The 19440-nt window shown below is 60.9% G+C and overlaps 1 protein-coding gene across 3 annotated transcripts in view; it reads right to left on the minus strand.

Annotated features, from left to right (window-relative positions):
- LOC121274166 (chromodomain-helicase-DNA-binding protein 3-like) overlaps positions 1-15562 on the minus strand; it is a 109739-nt gene extending 94177 nt beyond the window's left edge. For all 3 annotated transcript variants that reach the window (XM_041181367.1, XM_041181366.1, XM_041181365.1), the window contains exons 1-2: positions 15382-15562; positions 1190-1314 (exon numbers count right to left, since the gene is read on the minus strand). In XM_041181367.1, the coding sequence (XP_041037301.1) occupies positions 1190-1314; positions 15382-15487 (231 nt within the window). In that variant the 5' untranslated portion in view covers positions 15488-15562. The remainder of the gene's footprint in view (positions 1-1189; positions 1315-15381) is intronic.
- Positions 15563-19440: the final 3878 nt, after the last annotated feature.

The raw sequence follows: 19440 nt of genomic DNA on the forward strand, positions 1-19440 counted from the left end.
AGCTTCAGTCAGTTTAACCAGATTCCGAGTGCTTTACAGGTCTGAGCATCATTTCATTTATCTTTCGCAAACATTCAAGCTGTTCTTTATCACTGCTCCCTGTATAAAAGGCACTATCAGGTGACAGCTATAGAGCAATAACACACCTTATTGATCTGCAGTATAATAAATATTGCACTCAGTAAAACTTACCACCCTCACTTGATCAATAACATACTCTTTGTAATCATCCTCCCACTCACTGGGAGCAATGCCACAAAAATCTGGGAGTCACAGACAGGTTCACGATTTCTTTCAGGCATTCTGAGAGGTCAAACAGTCCTGAACTAGTTGTGCAGCTGTCCATACTTTCTCTCCCCTTCACTTTTCATGTAATTCTACTTTCTTTGAAATACATTCTGCACACTTGAAAGACTGAGCAAACTGGGACACTATTTGCTAAAGAGAAGGCAGAGGTCTTTAAGCTTCTGAGGGGGTTTCGATAGGGTAGACAAAGCAAAGATATTCTACTTGTCCGGTGGGGGGGCGCGACCAGAACTGGGGGCCATCAGTATAAGACAGTCACTAATAAACCCAAAGGGGAATTCAGGAGAAACTCCTTTACCCAGAGAGTGGGGAGAATGTGGAACTTGAGGTGAATAGTACTGATAGATTTGAGGGTGAAGCTGGATAAACACAAAGGGAGAAAGGAATAGACGGATATGTTGATCGGGGAAAGGAGGCTCCTGTGGAGCAGAAACTCCAGCACGGAACAGATGGGCCAAATGGCCTGTTTCTGTGTTGGAAGTTCTACAATTATTCAGATAATCTCTACCCTAAGTAGGTTAATAGTATTTCCCCAGACAAAGGCTCAACAGCATTTCAACTGACTTCCCCACGATCGCTTCTAACCATATTTCAGAGGCACCTTCGACAAGCAAAAGGTAACACTCCCAAAGGGTTCAAAGTCTCCATCCTTTGTCTCGATTCTCATCACACTGTACCTCTGGGAGGGGACACTGACCGTCGACACCATTCCTTCTGCGTTGAAACAGAATAGCCAAACAGGCTCAGGACGGAGGCTGCTGAATGGTCCCGAATCCTGACCCATACAGCGAAACATCCAGATTCATTCCTTCAGCATCCATGACTAACTGCGGCAGGGAGAGGGTTCACCAGCAAATACAGCAGAACATTCACTGCCACTCACCAGTTTCTTCCGCTTCCTCGGTTTAGTTGGTTTATTTTCTTTCTGCTTTTTCAACAATTTCTTCTTTTTCTTTTTGGTGCCTTCACTGTCTGAATGCTCCTCGACCTCCTGTTCCACATCCTCTTCTAAAACAAGATGCAGAGAGAGTTTCAGTGCAGCAGCTTTGAATACCGTTGCCAAAATTAGACTTCAAGTTAACCAGCGCTGAGGACCTCCAGAGAACAGAAAATACTGTTGCAGCAATGAAAAGAGCTTTAATAGTGAAGAAATAAAAAAAGATACAAGGGAAGAATAGATATAAATGTACTATGTAGTGTACCTACATAGAGGGAGCTTTACTCTGTATCTAACCCTGTGCTGTACCTGTCCTGGGAGTGTTTGATGGGGACAGTGTAGAGGGAGCTTTACTCTGTATCTAACCCCGTGCTGTTCCTGTCCTGGGAGTGTTTCATGGGGACAGTGTAGAGGGAGCTTTACTCTGTATCTATCACCGTGCTGTACCTGTCCTGGGAGTGTTTGATGGGGACAGTGTAGAGGGAGCTTTACTCTGTATCTAACCCCGTGCTGTAGCTGTTCTTGGAATATATGTGTCTGGTAGGGGTTAACAGGTTTCTTTCCGTGAAGGATACGAATGAACCAGCTGGGTGCAGGCCGACTGCAGCCAATCGGTGCATCTTTTCAAACACCTCAGTGAGACCACCCCTCCGAACTCAGAGGAATACCAATCATGATTATGGCATCTCTGCTCATAGCTTCATCCTTATCTCTCCCACTGCAAGCTATGTACAGCAGTTTAAATTTAAGATGTTCAACAAGGCTGTTGTGGGTGGGTGGGGAGATGTAAGAAAAAAAAGAGGTGGCAAGGAAAAGGGACACTGACAGGGGTACGGCATGAGGCGATGGAGCTGGGGCGTTAGGGAGGGGAGGGGAGGGGTGGGGGGGGGGGGGGGGGGGGGGGGTGAGGTACAGTCCTGGATGGGCGAAGAGATGGCTCCAGTCGAAGCGGGGCTGAGGCGAGGGGCACTGCGCCCTGGTTGGGAGTGGGAGAGGAGCAATGGACAGGGCCAGGGAGTGGAAGATGGTGCTTGGGGTCTGAGACAGGGGGCAGGGGACGGCACCAGCGGGAGGGGAGTGGGACAGGGTACAGCTCCAGGGGAGGGCGGTTGGAAGGAGGTTGGCCGGGGGGTGGGGTGGGTGGGGTGGGGGGAGGAGAGGAGACGGTGGGGGGTGGGGGAGGAGGAGGAGAGGAGACGGTGGGGGGTGGGGGAGGAGGAGGAGAGGAGACGGGAGGGTGGGAGGAGGAGGAGGAGAGGAGACGGGGAGGCGGTGGGGGAGGAGGAGGAGAAGAGGAGGCAGTGGGGGAGGAAGAGGAGAGGAAGCAGGGGGGAGGAGGAGGAGGAGGAGAGGAGACGGGGGGGTGGGAGGAGGAGGAGAGGAGACGGGGGGGTGGGAGGTGGAGGAGGAGGAGAGGAGACGGGAGGGTGGGGGAGGAGGAGGAGGAGAGGAGACGGGAGGGTGGGGGAGGAGGAGGAGGAGAGGAGACGGGAGGGTGGGGGAGGAGGAGGAGACGGGGGGGAGGAGGAGGAGAGGAGGCGGGGGAGGAGGAGGAGAGGAGGCGGGAGGGTGGGAGGAGGAGGAGGAGGAGAGGAGGCGGGAGGGTGGGAGGAGGAGGAGGAGAGGAGGCGGTGGGGGAGGAGGAGGAGAGGAGGCGGTGGGGGAGGAGGAGGAGAGGAGGCGGTGGGGGAGGAGGAGGAGAGGAGAGGAGACGGGGGGGTGGGGGAGGAGGAGGAGGAGAGGAGACGGGGGGTGGGGGAGGAGCAGGAGGAGAGGAGACGGGGGGCGGGGGAGGAGCAGGAGACGGGGGGGAGGAGGAGGAGAGGAGGCGGGGGGAGGAGGAGGAGAGGAGGCGGGAGGAGGAGGAGGAGGAGAGGAGACGGGGGGGTGGGGGAGGAGGAGGAGAGGAGACGGGGGTGTGGGAGTAGGAGGAGGAGGAGCGGAGACGGGGGTGTGGGAGTAGGAGGAGGAGGAGCGGAGACGGGGGTGTGGGAGTAGGAGGAGGAGGAGCGGAGACGGGGGTGTGGGAGTAGGAGGAGGAGGAGCGGAGACGGGGAGGAGGAGGAGGAGAGGAGACGGGGGGGTGGGAGGAGGTGAGGAGACGGGGGGGTGGGAGGAGGAGGAGCAGAGGAGACGGGGGGGTGGGGGAGGAGGAGGAGAGGAGACGGGGGGGTGGGGGAGGAGGAGGAGAGGAGACGGGGGGGTGGGGGAGGAGGAGGAGAGGAGACGGGGGGGTGGGGGAGGAGGAGGAGAGGAGACGGGGGGGGTGGGGGCGGAGGAGGAGAGGAGACGGGGGGGGTGGGGGAGGGGGGGGAGAAGAGAAGACTCGGGGGGGGGGAAGAGAGACTGGGGGGGGGGAAGAGAAGACTCGGGGGGGGGGGGAAGAGAAGACTCGGGGGGGGGGGGAAGAGAAGACTCGGGGGGGGTGGGAAGAGAAGACTCGGGGGGGGGAGAGAAGCCTCTGGGGGGGGAAGAGAAGACTCGGGGGGGGGGGAGGGAGAAGAGGAAGCTCGGGGGGGGGAGAAGAGAAGACTCGGGGGGGGGGGAAGAGAAGATCGGGGGGGGGCGGGAAGAGAAGACTCGGGGGGGGGAAGAGAAGACTCGGGGGGGGGGGAAGAGAAGACTCGGGGGGGGGGACGAGAAGACTCGGGGGGGGGGGAAGGGAAGAGAAGACTCGGGGGGGGGGAAGGAAGAGAGAAGATCGTGGGGGGGGGAAAGAGAAGACTCGGGGGGGGGGGAAGAGGAAGGACACGGGGGGGTGGAAGAGAAGACTTTAGGGGGGGGGGAAGAGAAGATCGGGGGGGGGGAAGAGAAGACTCGGGGGGGCAGAGACGACTCGGGGGGGGAAGAGAAGACTCGGGGGGGGGGAAGAGAAGACTCGGGGGGGGAAGAGAAGACTCGGGGGGGGAAAGGGGAAGAGAAGACTCGGGGGGGGAAGAGAAGACTCGGGGGGGGACGGGACGACTGGGGGGGGAAGAGAAGACTCGGGGGGAGGAAGAAGAAGACTGGGGGGGGGAAGAGGGAAGACTCGGTGGGGGACAGAGAAGGACTCGGGGGGGGAAGAGAGACTCGGGGGGGGAAGAGAAGACTCGGGGGGGGAAGAGAAGACTCTGGGGGGGAAAGAGCACGCTGGGGGGGAAGAGAAGACTCGGGGGGGGAAGAGAAGACTCGGGGGGGGAAGAGAAGACTCGGGGGGGGAAGAGAAGACTCGGGGGGGAAGAGAAGACCTCGGGGGGGGGAAGAGAAGACTCGGGGGGGGAAGAGAAGACTCGGGGGGGGAAGAGACGACTCGGGGGGGGAAGAGAAGACCTCGGGGGGGGAAGAGACGACTCGGGGGGGGGAAGAGAAGACTCGGGGGGGGAAGAGAAGACTCGGGGGGGGGAAGAGAAGCCTCGGGGGGGGAAGAGAAGACTCGGGGGGGGAAGAGAAGACTCGGGGGGGGAAGAGAAGACTCGGGGGGGGAAGAGAAGACTCGGGGGGGGGACGAGAAGACTCGGGGGGGGGGAAGAGAAGCTCGGGGGGGGAAAGGGGGAAAGACACGGGGGGGGCACGAGAAGACTCGGGGGGGGAAGAGAAGACTCGGGGGGGGAGAGAAGCCTCGGGGGTGGAAGAGAGACTCGGGGGGGGGAAGAGAAGACTGGGGGGGGAAGAGAAGACTCGGGGGGGGAAGAGAAGACTCGGGGGGGGAAGAGAAGACTCGGGGGGGGAACGAGAAGGACCGGGGGGGGAAAAGAGAAGACTCGGGGGGGGAAGAGAAGAACTCGGGGGGGGAAGAGAAGATCGGGGGGGGGAAGAGAAGACTCGGGGGGGGAAGAGAAGACTCGGGGGGGGAAGAGAAGGACTCGGGGGGGGGAAGAGAAGACTCGGGGGGGGAAGAGAAGACTCGGGGGGGGAAGAGACGACTCGGGGGGGAAGAGAAGACTCGGTGGGGGAGGACGAGACGACTCGGGGGGGGAAGAGAAGACTCGGGGGGGAAGAGAAGACTCGGGGGGGGAAGAGAAGACTCGTGGGGGAGAGCAGACTTGGGGGGGAGAGAAGACTCGGGGGGGGAAGAGAGACTCGGGGGGGGAAGAGAAGACTCGGGGGGGGAAGAGAAGACTCGGGGGGGGGAGAGAAGACTGGGGGGGGCAGAGAAGACTCGGGGGGGGGAAGAGAAGACTCGGGGGGGGAGGAAAGAGAAGACTCGGGGGGGAAGAGGAAGACTCGGGGGGGGAAGAGAAGACTCGGGGGGGAAGAGAAGACTCGGGGGGGGAAGAGCAGACTCGGGGGGGGAAGAGAAGACATCGGGGGGGGAAGAGAAGACTGGGGGGGGGAAGAGAAGACTCGGGGGGGGAAGAGAAGACTCGGGGGGGGAAGAGAAGACTCGGGGGGGGAAGAGAAGACTCGGGGGGGCGAAGAGAAGACTCGGGGGGGGAAGAGAAGACTCGGGGGGGGAAGAGAACGACTCGGGGGGGGAAGAGAGAAGACTCGGGGGGGGGAAGAGAAGACTCGGGGGGGGGAAGAGAAGACTCGGGGGGGGGAAGAGAAGACTCGGGGGGGGAAGAGAAGACTCGGGGGGGGGAAGAGAAGACTCGGGGGGGGAAGAGAAGACTCGGGGGGGGAAGAGAAGACTCGGGGGGGGAAGAGAAGACTCGGGGGGGGAAGAGAAGACTCGGGGGGGGAAGAGAAGACTCGGGGGGGGGAAGAGAAGACTCGGGGGGGGAAGAGAAGACTCGGGGGGGGAAGAGAAGACTCGGGGGGGGAAGAGAAGACTCGGGGGGGGGAAGAGAAGACTCGGGGGGGGGAAGAGAAGACTCGGGGGGGGGAAAGAGAAGACTCGGGGGGGGGAAGAGAAGACTCGGGGGGGGAAGAGAAGACTCGGGGGGGGGAAGAGAAGACTCGGGGGGGGAAGAGAAGACTCGGGGGGGGAAGAGAAGACTCGGGGGGGGGAAGAGAAGACTCGGGGGGGGAAGAGAAGACTCGGGGGGGGGAAGAGAAGACTCGGGGGGGGGAAGAGAAGACTCGGGGGGGGGAAGAGAAGACTCGGGGGGGGGAAGAGAAGACTCGGGGGGGGGAAGAGAAGACTCGGGGGGGGGAAGAGAAGACTCGGGGGGGGGAAGAGAAGACTCGGGGGGGGAAGAGAAGACTCGGGGGGGGAAGAGAAGACTCGGGGGGGGAAGAGAAGACTCGGGGGGGGGAAGAGAAGACTCGGGGGGGGGAAGAGAAGACTCGGGGGGGGAAGAGAAGACTCGGGGGGGGAAGAGAAGACTCGGGGGGGGGAAGAGAAGACTCGGGGGGGGAAGAGAAGACTCGGGGGGGGGAAGAGAAGACTCGGGGGGGGGAAGAGAAGACTCGGGGGGGGGAAGAGAAGACTCGGGGGGGGGAAGAGAAGACTCGGGGGGGGAAGAGAAGACTCGGGGGGGGGAAGAGAAGACTCGGGGGGGGAAGAGAAGACTCGGGGGGGGGAAGAGAAGACTCGGGGGGGGGGAAGAGAAGACTCGGGGGGGGAAGAGAAGACTCGGGGGGGGGAAGAGAAGACTCGGGGGGGGGAAGAGAAGACTCGGGGGGGGGAAGAGAAGACTCGGGGGGGGAAGAGAAGACTCGGGGGGGGAAGAGAAGACTCGGGGGGGGGAAGAGAAGACTCGGGGGGGGAAGAGAAGACTCGGGGGGGGAAGAGGAAGACTCGGGGGGGGAAGAGAAGACTCGGGGGGGGAAGAGAAGACTCGGGGGGGGAAGAGAAGACTCGGGGGGGGAAAGAGAAGACTCGGGGGGGGAAGAGAAGACTCGGGGGGGGAAGAGAAGACTCGGGGGGGGAAGAGAAGACTCGGGGGGGGAAGAGAAGACTCGGGGGGGGGAAGAGAAGACTCGGGGGGGGAAGAGAAGACTCGGGGGGGGAAGAGAAGACTCGGGGGGGGAAGAGAAGACTCGGGGGGGGAAGAGAAGACTCGGGGGGGGAAGAGAAGACTCGGGGGGGGGAAGAGAAGACTCGGGGGGGGAAGAGAAGACTCGGGGGGGGAAGAGAAGACTCGGGGGGGGGAAGAGAAGACTCGGGGGGGGAAGAGAAGACTCGGGGGGGGGAAGAGAAGACTCGGGGGGGGGAAAGAGAAGACTCGGGGGGGGAAGAGAAGATCGGGAGAAGACTCGGGGGGGGGAAGAGAAGACTCGGGGGGGGAAGAGAAGACTCGGGGGGGGGAAGAGAAGACTCGGGGGGGGAAGAGAAGACTCGGGGGGGGAAGAGAAGACTCGGGGGGGGAAGAGAAGACTCGGGGGGGGAAGAGAAGACTCGGGGGGGGAAGAGAAGACTCGGGGGGGGGAAGAGAAGACTCGGGGGGGGGAAGAGAAGACTCGGGGGGGGAAGAGAAGACTCGGGGGGGGAAGAAGAGAAGACTCGGGGGGGGAAGAGAAGACTCGGGGGGGGGAAGAGAAGACTCGGGGGGGGGAAGAGAAGACTCGGGGGGGGAAGAGAAGACTCGGGGGGGGGAAGAGAAGACTCGGGGGGGGAAGAGAAGACTCGGGGGGGGAAGAGAAGACTCGGGGGGGGAAGAGAAGACTCGGGGGGGGAAGAGAAGACTCGGGGGGGGAAGAGAAGACTCGGGGGGGGGGAAGAGAAGACTCGGGGTGGGGAAGAGAAGACTCGGGGGGGGGAAAGAGAAGACTCGGGGGGGGGAAGAGAAGACTCGGGGGGGGGAAGAGAAGACTCGGGGGGGGGAAGAGAAGACTCGGGGGGGGGAAGAGAAGACTCGGGGGGGGGAAGAGAAGACTCGGGGGGGGAAGAGAAGACTCGGGGGGGGGAAGAGAAGACTCGGGGGGGGAAGAGGAAGACTCGGGGGGGGGAAGAGAAGACTCGGGGGGGGAAGAGAAGACTCGGGGGGGGAAAGAGAAGACTCGGGGGGGGAAGAGAAGACTCGGGGGGGGAAGAGAAGACTCGGGGGGGGGAAGAGAAGACTCGGGGGGGGGAAGAGAAGACTCGGGGGGGGGAAGAGAAGACTCGGGGGGGGGAAGAGAAGACTCGGGGGGGGGAAGAGAAGACTCGGGGGGGGAAGAGAAGACTCGGGGGGGGAAGAGAAGACTCGGGGGGGGAAGAGAAGACTCGGGGGGGGAAGAGAAGACTCGGGGGGGGAAGAGAAGACTCGGGGGGGGAAGAGAAGACTCGGGGGGGGGAAGAGAAGACTCGGGGGGGGGAAGAGAAGACTCGGGGGGGGGAAGAGAAGACTCGGGGGGGGGAAGAGAAGACTCGGGGGGGGGAAGAGAAGACTCGGGGGGGGAAGAGAAGACTCGGGGGGGGGAAGAGAAGACTCGGGGGGGGAAGAGAAGACTCGGGGGGGGAAGAGAAGACTCGGGGGGGGAAGAGAAGACTCGGGGGGGGGAAGAGAAGACTCGGGGGGGGGAAGAGAAGACTCGGGGGGGGGAAGAGAAGACTCGGGGGGGGGAAGAGAAGACTCGGGGGGGGGAAAGAGAAGACTCGGGGGGGGGAAAGAGAAGACTCGGGGGGGGGAAGAGAAGACTCGGGGGGGGGAAGAGAAGACTCGGGGGGGCGGAAAGAGAAGACTCGGGGGGGGAAGAGAAGACTCGGGGGGGGGAAAGAGAAGACTCGGGGGGGGGAAGAGAAGACTCGGGGGGGGGAAGAGAAGACTCGGGGGGGGAGAGAAGACTCGGGGGGGGAAGAGAAGACTCGGGGGGGGAAGAGAAGACTCGGGGGGGGGAAGAGAAGACTCGGGGGGGGGAAAGAGAAGACTCGGGGGGGGGAAGAGAAGACTCGGGGGGGGAAGAGAAGACTCGGGGGGGGAAGAGAAGACTCGGGGGGGGGGGAAAGACTCGGGGGGGGAAGAGAAGACTCGGGGGGGGAAGAGAAGACTCGGGGGGGGAAGAGAAGACTCGGGGGGGGAAGAGAAGACTCGGGGGGGGAAGAGAAGACTCGGGGGGGGAAGAGAAGACTCGGGGGGGGAAGAGAAGACTCGGGGGGGGAAGAGAAGACTCGGGGGGGGAAGAGAAGACTCGGGGGGGGGAAGAGAAGACTCGGGGGGGGGAAGAAGAGAGACTCGGGGGGGGGAAGAGAAGACTCGGGGGGGGAAGAGAAGACTCGGGGGGGGAAGAGAAGACTCGGGGGGGGGAAGAGAAGACTCGGGGGGGGAAGAGAAGACTCGGGGGGGGAAGAGAAGACTCGGGGGGGGGAAGAGAAGACTCGGGGGGGGGAAGAGAAGACTCGGGGGGGGGAAGAGAAGACTCGGGGGGGGAAGAGAAGACTCGGGGGGGGAAGAGAAGACTCGGGGGGGGGAAGAGAAAGACTCGGGGGGGGAAGAGAAGACTCGGGGGGGGGAAGAGAAGACTCGGGGGGGGAAGAGAAGACTCGGGGGGGGAAGAGAAGACTCGGGGGGGGAAGAGAAGACTCGGGGGGGGAAGAGAAGACTCGGGGGGGGAAGAGAAGACTCGGGGGGGGGAAGAGAAGACTCGGGGGGAGGGAAGAGAAGACTCGGGGGGGGGAAGAGAAGACTCGGGGGGGGGAAGAGAAGACTCGGTGGGGGGAAGAGAAGACTCGGGGGGAGGGAAGAGAAGACTCGGGGGGGGGAAGAGAAGACTCGGGGGGGGAAGAGAAGACTCGGGGGGGGGGAAGAGAAGACTCGGGGGGGGGAAAGAGAAGACTCGGGGGGGGGAAGAGAAGACTCGGGGGGGGGGAAGAGAAGGACTCGGGGGCGGGGGAAGAGAAGATCGGGGGGGGAAGAGAAGACTCGGGGGGGGGGAAGAGAAGACTCGGGGGGGGGAAGAGAAGAATCGGGGGGGGGAAGAGAAGACTCGGGGGGGGGAAGAGAAGACTCGGGGGGGGGAAGAGAAGACTCGGGGGGGGGAAGAGAAGACTCGGGGGGGGGAAAGAGAAGACTCGGGGGGGGGAAGAGAAGACTCGGGGGGGGGGAAAGAGAAGACTCGGGGGGGGGAAGAGAAGACTCGGGGGGGGGAAGAGAAGACTCGGGGGGGGGAAGAGAAGACTCGGGGGGGGGAAGAGAAGACTCGGGGGGGGGAAGAGAAGACTCGGGGGGGGGAAGAGAAGACTCGGGGGGGGGAAGAGAAGACTCGGGGGGGGAAGAGAAGACTCGGGGGGGGGAAGAGAAGACTCGGGGGGGGGAAGAGATGACTCGGGGAGGGGAAGAGAAGACTCGGGGGGGGGAAGAGAAGACTCGGGGGGGGAAAGAGAAGACTCGGGGGGGGGAAAGAGAAGACTCGGGGGGGGAAGAGAAGACTCGGGGGGGGAGAAAAGAGAAGACTCGGGGGGGGGAAGAGAAGACTCGGGGGGGGGGAGAGAAGACTCGGGGGGGGGAAGAGAGAGAGAAGACTCGGGGGGGGAAGAGAGAAGATCGGGGGGGGAAGGAAGACTCGGGGGGGGGGGGGGAAGGAGAGACTCGGGGGGGGGGAAGAGAAGACTCGGGGGGGGGAAGAGAAGACTCGGGGGGGGGGGGGGGGGGAAGAGAAGACTCGGGGGGGGGGGGGGGGGGGGGGGGGGGGGGGAGAGAGAAGACTCGGGGGGGGGGGGGGGGGGGGGGGGGGGACGACTCGGGGGGGGGGGGGGGGGGGGGTGGAGGAGAGAAGACTCGGGGGGGGGGGGGGGGAGGAGGAGAAGACTCGGGGGGGGGGGGAGAGGAGAGAAGACTCGGGGGGGGGGGGGGGGGGGGGGGGGGGAGGAGAGAAGACTCGGGGGGGGGGGGGGGGGGGGGGGGGAGGAGAGAAGACGGGGGGGGGGGGAGGAGAGAAGACTCGGGGGGGGGGGGGGGGAGAGAAGACTCGGGGGGGGGGGGGGGAGAGAAGACTCGGGGGGGGTGGGGAGGAGAGAAGACTCGGGGGGGGGGGGGGGAGGAGAGAAGACTCGGGGGGGGGGGAGGAGAGAAGACTCGGGGGGGGGGGGGAGGAGAGAAGACTCGGGGGGGGGGGGAGGAGAGAAGACTCGGGGGGGGGGGGGGAGGAGAGAAGACTCGGGGGGGGGGGGGGGGGGGAGGAGAGAAGACTCGGGGGGGGGGGGGGAGGAGAGAAGACTCGGGGGGGGGGGAGGAGAAGACTCGGGGGGGGGGGAGAGAGAAGACTCGGGGGGGGGGGGGAGAGAAGACTCGGGGGGGGGGGGAGGAGAGAAGACTCGGGGGGGGGAGGAGAGAAGACTCGGGGGGGGGAGGAGAGAAGACTCGGGGGGGGAGGAGAGAAGACTCGGGGGGGGAGGAGAGAAGACTCGGGGGGGGAGGAGAGAAGACTCGGGGGGGGAGGAGAGAAGACTCGGGGGGCGGGGTGTACGTAGGGGCGGGATGCAAGGGGGGGGTAGGGGCCGGGTGCAAGGGTGGGGGGTAGGGGCCGGGTGCAGGGGGGGGCGTAGGGGCCGGGTGCAAGGGGGGGGGGGGGGGTAGGGGCCGGGTGCAAGGGGGGGGGGGGTAGGGGCGGGTGCAAGGGGGGGGGGGGGGGGGGGGGGGGTAGGGGCCGGGTGCAAGGGGGGGGGGGGTAGGGGCCGGGTGCAAGGGGGGGGGGGGTAGGGGCCGGGTGCAAGGCGGGGGGGTAGGGGCCGGGTGCAAGGGGGGGGTAGGGGCCGGGTGCAAGGGGGGGGGGTAGGGGCCGGGTGCAAGGGGGGGGGGTAGGGGCCGGGTGCAAGGGGGGGGGGTAGGGGCCGGGTGCAAGGGGGGGGGTAGGGGCCGGGTGCAAGGGGGGGGGTAGGGGCCGGGTGCAAGGGGGGGGGGGTAGGGGCCGGGTGCACGGGGGGGGGGGGGGTAGGGGCCGGGTGCAAGGGGGGGGGTAGGGGCCGGGTGCAAGGGGGGGGGGGTAGGGGCCGGGTGCAAGGGGGGGGGTAGGGGCGGGTGCAAGGGGGGGGGGGGTAGGGGCCGGGTGCAAGGGGGGGGGGGGGTAGGGGCCGGGTGCAAGGGGGGGGGGGTAGGGGCCGGGTGCAAGGGGGGGGTAGGGGCCGGGTGCAAGGGGGGGGGGTAGGGGCCGGGTGCAAGGGGGGGTGGGGGTAGGGGCCGGGTGCAAGGGGGGGGGGGGTAGGGGCCGGGTGCAAGGCGGGGTAGGGGCGGGGTGCAAGGGGGGGTAGGGGCGGGGTGCAAGGGGGGTAGGGGCGGGGTGTAAGGGGGGTAGGGGCGGGGTGTAAGGGGGGGTAGGGGCGGGGTGTAAGGGGGGTAGGGGCGGGGTGTAAGGGGAGGTAGGGGCGAGGTGTAAGGTGGGGTAGGGGCGGGGTGTTAAGGGGGCAGGGGCGGGGTGTAAGGGGAGCAGGGGCGGGGTGTAAGGGGGGGCAGGGGTGGGGTGTAAGGGGGGGCAGGGGTGGGGTGTAAGGGGGGGCAGGGGTGGGGTGTAAGGGGGGGCAGGGGTGGGGTGTAAGTGGGGGGGTAGGGGCGGGGTGTAAGTGGGGGGGTAGGGGCGGGGTGTAAGTGGGGGCAGGGGTGGGGTGTAAGGGGGGCAGGGGTGGGGTGTAAGGGGGGCACGGGTGGGGTGTAAGGGGGGTAGGGGTGGGGTGTAAGGGGGGCACGGGCGGGGTGTAAGTAGGGCAGGGGCGGGGTGTAAGGGGGGCACGGGTGGGGTGTAAGGGGGGCACGGGTGGGGTGTAAGGGGGGCACGGGTGGGGTGTAAGGGGGGGTAGGGGTGGGGTGTAAGGTGGGGCAGGGGTGGGGTGTAACTGGGGGCAGGGGTGGGGTGTAAGTGGGGGCAGGGGTGGGGTGTAAGTGGGGGGGTAGGGGCGGGGTGTAAGGGGGGGGGTAGGGGCGGGGTGTAAGGGGGGGGGTAGGGGCGAGGTGTAAGGGGGGGTAGGGGCGAGGTGTAAGGGGGGGTAGGGGCGAGGTGTAAGGGGGGGTAGGGGCGAGGTGTAAGGGGGGTAGGGGCGGGGTGTAAGGGGAGGTAGGGGCGAGGTGTAAGGGGGGTAGGGGCGGGGTGTAAGGGGAGCAGGGGCGGGGTGTAAGGGGAGCAGGGGCGGGGTGTAAGGGGAGCAGGGGCGGGGTGTAAGGGGAGCAGGGGCGGGGTGTAAGGGGGGGCAGGGGTGGGGTGTAAGGGGGGGCAGGGGTGGGGTGTAAGGGGGGGCAGGGGTGGGGTGTAAGGGGGGGCAGGGGCGGGGTGTAAGTGGGGGGGCAGGGGCGGGGTGTAAGTGGGGGGGTAGGGGCGGGGTGTAAGTGGGGGGGTAGGGGCGGGGTGTAAGGGGGGCAGGGGTGGGGTGTAAGGGGGGCACGGGGTGGGGTGTAAGGGGGGCACGGGTGGGGTGTAAGGGGGGCACGGGCGGGGTGTAAGTAGGGCAGGGGCGGGGTGTAAGGGGGGCACGGGTGGGGTGTAAGGGGGGCACGGGTGGGGTGTAAGGGGGGGTAGGGGTGGGGTGTAAGGTGGGGCAGGGGTGGGGTGTAACTGGGGGCAGGGGTGGGGTGTAAGTGGGGGGGTAGGGGCGGGGTGTAAGTGGGGGGGTAGGGGCGGGGTGTAAGTGGGGGGGTAGGGGCGGGGTGTAAGGGGGGGTAGGGGCGAGGTGTAAGGGGGGTAGGGGCGAGGTGTAAGGGGGGTAGGGGCGAGGTGTAAGGGGGGTAGGGGCGAGGTGTAAGGGGGGTAGGGGCGAGGTGTAAGGGGGGGTAGGGGCGAGGTGTAAGGGGGGGTAGGGGCGAGGTGTAAGGGGGGGTAGGGGCGAGGTGTAAGGGGGGCACGGGTGGGGTGTAAGGGGGGCACGGGTGGGGTGTAAGGGGGGCACGGGTGGGATGTAAGGGGGGCACGGGTGGGATGTAAGGGGGGCACGGGTGGGATGTAAGGGGGGCACGGGTGGGGTGTAAGGGGGGCACGGGTGGGGTGTAAGGGGGGCACGGGTGGGGTGTAAGGGGGGCACGGGTGGGGTGTAAGGGGGGCACGGGTGGGATGTAAGGGGGGCACGGGTGGGATGTAAGGGGGGCACGGGTGGGTGTAAGGGGGGCACGGGTGGGGTGTAAGGGGGGCACGGGTGGGGTGTAAGGGGGGCACGGGTGGGATGTAAGGGGGGCACGGGTGGGGTGTAAGGGGGGCACGGGTGGGATGTAAGGGGGGCACGGGTGGGATGTAAGGGGGGCACGGGTGGGGTGTAAGGGGGGCACGGGTGGGGTGTAAGGGGGGCACGGGTGGGGTGTAAGGGGGGCAGGGGCGGGGTGTAAGTGGAGGGGGGAGGGGCGGGGTGTAAGTGGAGGGGGGAGGGGCGGGGTGTAAGTGGAGGGGGGAGGGGCGGGGTGTAAGTGGAGGGGGGAGGGGCGGGGTGTAAGTGGAGGGGGGAGGGGCGGGGTGTAAGTGGAGGGGGCGGGAGCTGTTACACGGGCCAGGCCTCGTGCCGCTCCAACCGGCCAGCTGGAGCTGGTGCAGAGCCCGGCGCTCGGGGGGGACGGCACCGGGCGCAGGCGCGGAAATGGCGGCCCGGGGGGGGGGGGGCATTAAAATAACCCGGGGGGGTTGGGGGATGAATAGAAACTTCCAAATATACACAGACAATATATCATAGAGCAGGAAGTTAACTGTTACCTCAGAGATAAAACTGTCCGTGCGAGAGAGAAAATGTTTCAAGCCGAGGGAGGGAGGGGGGGAGGGAGGGGGGGGGGCGGAATGGTCTTTAACACTGGCGGGGTGGGGGGGGGGGTAGGATTGTCCCCGGGTCCAGTTGTTGTTGTTGATTGACAGGCGCGGCCGTTAGGCAGGAGCGCGCGGGCCCTGATTTCAAAGCGGCCGCCGCGAGCCCGAGCCGTTGGTGGTGGTGGTGCGGAGCCGGCTGCCGCATGGCGGCGGCGGCGGCGGCAGGGGGGGGTTAAACAGCCGCAGCAGCAGCGGCGGCGGCGACGAGAAGGGGGGGAGGGAAGCAGCGGGCAGCGTGCGCGGCTGCCAGGCAGGACCGTAACCAGATGATGATAATACGCTTTAGAGGAAAAAACACACACACAGACAGGACTTTGAAAACACATCCCTCAAAGGACCGGGGAGGGGGAGGCGGGGGGAAGAGATGCCATATCACCATTTGCAGCGGCCCGCCCCTTATGCATTCAATCCGACGGCGTTGTTTCGAAACGTTTAGGCGACATGAAAGGGGGGGGGGGGGGGGGGGGAAGAAGAGAAAAGAGAAAAAAAAAGAGATCGAGAGAAGTGACAGGGAGGGTGGGTAGGAAGGAGCGGGCGGGCGGGCGGGCGAGCGGCCCCGGGGAAGCGGAGCGGGCGGCGCGCGCGCTAACCTGCCGCTGGCGGGAAAAGCTGCAAACCGCCGCCGCCGCCGCCGCGTTCCTCCATCTCCTCCTCATCCTCCTCCTCCTCTTCTTGGTGCCTCACTGGAGATGCCATGGCCTCAGGAATTCCTCCCCCCCTCCTCCTCCTCTTCTTTTCTAACTCAATAAATTGATATTTCTTCACCCCCCCCCTCGCCGCGTCTTTTATACATATATTTTTTTTGGTTTAAAAAAAAGCTACGCCAGTCACAAACCTTTCCCCCCCCCCTCTCTCTCTCTCTCTCTCTTTCTCTGACACAAAAGTTATCCTTCAGACTTTTTTTTGGGGTGAAGGGGTTTAAAGATTAGAATCTTTCCTGGTCCCCTCTTTATTATATTCTGTAACCCCCCCCTCTCTCTCTCTCCCTCCCTCACTAATTTTTTTTGAGGAAAAAGTTCCAAGAGACCCCCTCAAAAAAAATGTTTTAATATACAAGGAGAAGAAAAGATGGCGTCCAAAATATTTTCCACCCCCCCCCCTCATCATTAAATAGAGCGGGAGGGGGGGGGGGGAATTTGAAGAGAAAAAAGTGGAAAATTAATCAGTGCTCATGCTCAGATTGACGTCACCCCCTCCCGTTGCCATGGGCACCCAACATCCCATAATAGCACCAGTTTAACTAGTTAGGACTGAGTCACGTGGGCCCTTAACCAAGTAACCAGGGATGGCCATTAACTGGCATTTCTCGGTCAAGTTTGAGAGTGTGGTCAGTCCCCTTTTGACCCTATCACTTCTTATTCAATTAACACCTCAATCAGCATCTTCAAGGTCAATTTTCCCAGCTTTCAACATTAACTTGTCTTCTTGGCTTGGCCCAACACATAATAATCTTTTTTTTTCGCTTACACATTTCACTGCCCTATTCAAAGAAGGAGGTCTCTCTTTCCACCCTTCTCACTAAATACCACCCCCCGCCCCCCACCACTTCCCCACAGCAAATCATCATAGGAGTCAAAATTCCCCGCAACTCATCCTCAAACCCAAAACAATCCGCATTTTTTTAAAAATGTGCCACCTCCACAGATAATCTTTTGCCCCCACTTCAAACCTGCCCGTGGCCCTGATCTATATTAAGCCAGGATAAACAATGCATTTGGGACGACACTGCTCCCGAGGGGCCTCATGCTCGGGGTTAGCACTTTCACCTCTGAAGCAGAAGGTTGTGGCTTTATATTCCCACACCAGAAACTCGAGCACAAGTTTCAAGGTAAGATTCACAGAGAACTTCTGAGGTAGCACTGCACTGTCAGAGGTGCCATCTTTCGAATGAGAGACAAAACCAAGACCCCGTCTACCCTCTCATTTGGGCATAAAAGATCCTACGGCCACTATTTCGAAAGAGAGTAGGGGAGTTCTCCCCAGTGCCTTGGCCAATATTTATGCTTCAATCACCAATTAATCACCAGACTTTTGGTCATTAGCACTTTGCTGTTTGTGGGACCTTGCGACGTGCAAATTGGCTGTTTTGCAGCAGTAACTACACTTAAAAATTGTCTAAAGCATTTTGTGACATCCTGAGGTTGTGAAGGGCATAATATAAATATAAATCTTTTTTTTTTAAATTGCTCCGTCAACTTGGCTGCACCCGGAGGCTTTGGCACTTGCCTGAGTCTCCACCTTCATGGACTGTCTTTAAGGTGGGAAGGTCTGCTGTATATGTGCATCTCTGGAAACATATCCGAAGTTTAAAAAAATCCTGACGCTCAAAACATAACCCTAAACTGGAGGACCAACAGCGAAAACGTTAACCGGCCTTAGATCAGGTGCTGCATGTTTCTAGCATTTTCCCTTTGCAGAAGCTTTCAGCATTTAAGATTTTGCACGAAGAGATTACAAACTTTCAGGTTTTTGTTGTCTGAATGATTGAGGTGTTTGAGGCAATGAAGTGTTTTTGAATGTAATTGCTGAATTAAACAGATCTTAAGCAGTACAGTACATTGCTTTTTTGTATAATTTGGTAATGTTCAAAAGGATCAAGACAGAAAGGTTTGAAATTTAAATATAAAACACTGTTCAGGTTTTTGGTGGTTTTAGTTGAGGAAGAACTGTTGGCGAGGATACTGGGGGAAACTCTCCTCCTCATCTTCGAATAGTGGCGGATGATCTTTTACATCCACTTAAATGTGCAATCAGCAGCTCAGTTTACCTTCTGACAGCTCGACACTCCCTCTGTACCATTCTGTTAGTATTAACACGGATTATGTCCTCAAATCCTGAAATGGGGCTTGAACCCACAATCTACTGATTCAGAGGCAAAAATACAACCAAGTGATGCTAATCTTAGCTGGCACTAATATGTAATAATTTATAACTACTTGATATAATAAAGTTCTTGTCCTAGAACAACCAAATTTGTGCCTTTGTCTTTTTGTCCATTTTGATATCCAGGTTTTATGCAGTGTACTTGATGCGATTTAGCAAAATTGACAACAATAAGGATTTTGTAAATGAGTACTACCTGGAATATCGTTTAAGAATCCAGGATTCCATTCAACTTTTTGAAAATTTCATTTAAGAATTAAATTAAGGCTGTGTTTAACAAGTCACAAAGCCTCCACTCTGTCAATGAAGCTATCTGACTTCTTTAGCAACATGAAGGCTATTTTTCTAGACTGTAAATCGTGCCAACTGGCTCACCATAATCCCTCGATCCCTTGTCCCCAGAAACCCATCGTTGTGACTTTTCAACCCATTTTTACTGTCTGTATCTGTGTCCTTCCTTGTTAACCTGAGACATAGAATTTACAGTACAGAAACAGGCCATTCCACCCTGTTCATGCCAATATTTACCCCTCACACAGCCTTCTCCCATCCTACTTTATCTCACCTGATCAGCATATCGTTCTATTCCTTTTTCCCTACTTATCTAGCTTCCCCTTAAAGGCATCTCTGCTATTTGCCTCAACCACTCCATGTGATATCTCACCACCCTATGGGTAAAGAAGTTTCTTCTGAATTCCCTATTGGATTCCTTAGTGACCATCTTATATTTATGGCCCCTCTTTTTAGCCTTGCCCACAAACATCTTCCCTATCAAAACCCCTTATAATTTTAAAGACCTCAGCATTCTCTTTTATAGAGAAAAGAGTTTCAGCTTTTCCTGATAGCATAAACCTCTCAGTTCTGGTGAATCATGTGCCTTCTGGATCTTTTTTGTACCTTCCTCAATGCTTCTACTATATACCCTTCTTGTAGTAGACATTAATATTAACAACATAATGATTCAATTGAATGGCAAAACAGGCTCCAGGGAATGAATCATGGAATGGGACAACACAATGGAGACCATTTAGCCCATCGAGCATGTGCTGGCTCTTTTGAAGAGTAATCCAGTTAGTCATACTCCACACCACCACCCCCGACACACTTCTTTCCTCAGAATTTTTTCTTTGGTTTATCCAATTCCATTTTGAATCTCTATCCAGCGCCCTATCAGGCAGCACATTCCAATTCCTAACCACGCCTTGTGCAAAAAAAGTGGCACCCAGCAAGATTCCAAAAACAAATCAATGAATGACTGGGGTTCATCTATTTGGAGGCATTGGCTGAGGAGGGAATGTTGGCCCAAGGCATCAGGAGGTCTGTCCTGCCTTTTTCTAAAATAGTGCCATGGGATCTTTTACACCTTCCTGAACAGGCAGAAGGAGCCTCCTGCTTGAGGCCTCATCCAAAAGATGGCACCTCTAATGGTACACAACTCCTTCAGTACTGCACTGGGAGTGTCAGACTGGATTACGTGCTCAGGTCAGTGAGAACGCTCCCTTCCAAGCCAAGTGAAGACAGAGGCTTTGATGGGTTTCAGAATATGCTGAAGGGATGTAACTAGCTCAGATAATGACTGCCCGTTTTACATCCGTCAGGTTGAACGAGTTGATCTTGTCCACGCCTGGTGTCTGTATATGTGTTTTTTAACATCAATCGCTGAACAGTGATAATGCACAGGAGGCCTGATTCATTTCTTTTAAGGTTCTCCCATCTTCCCCTGTGCTCACTGACTGACCTTGTTTCTTGGTCCAGCAATGCATCAC

Source organism: Carcharodon carcharias (genome assembly GCF_017639515.1).
Source record: "Carcharodon carcharias isolate sCarCar2 chromosome 33 unlocalized genomic scaffold, sCarCar2.pri SUPER_33_unloc_1, whole genome shotgun sequence".
NCBI lineage: Eukaryota > Metazoa > Chordata > Chondrichthyes > Lamniformes > Lamnidae > Carcharodon > Carcharodon carcharias.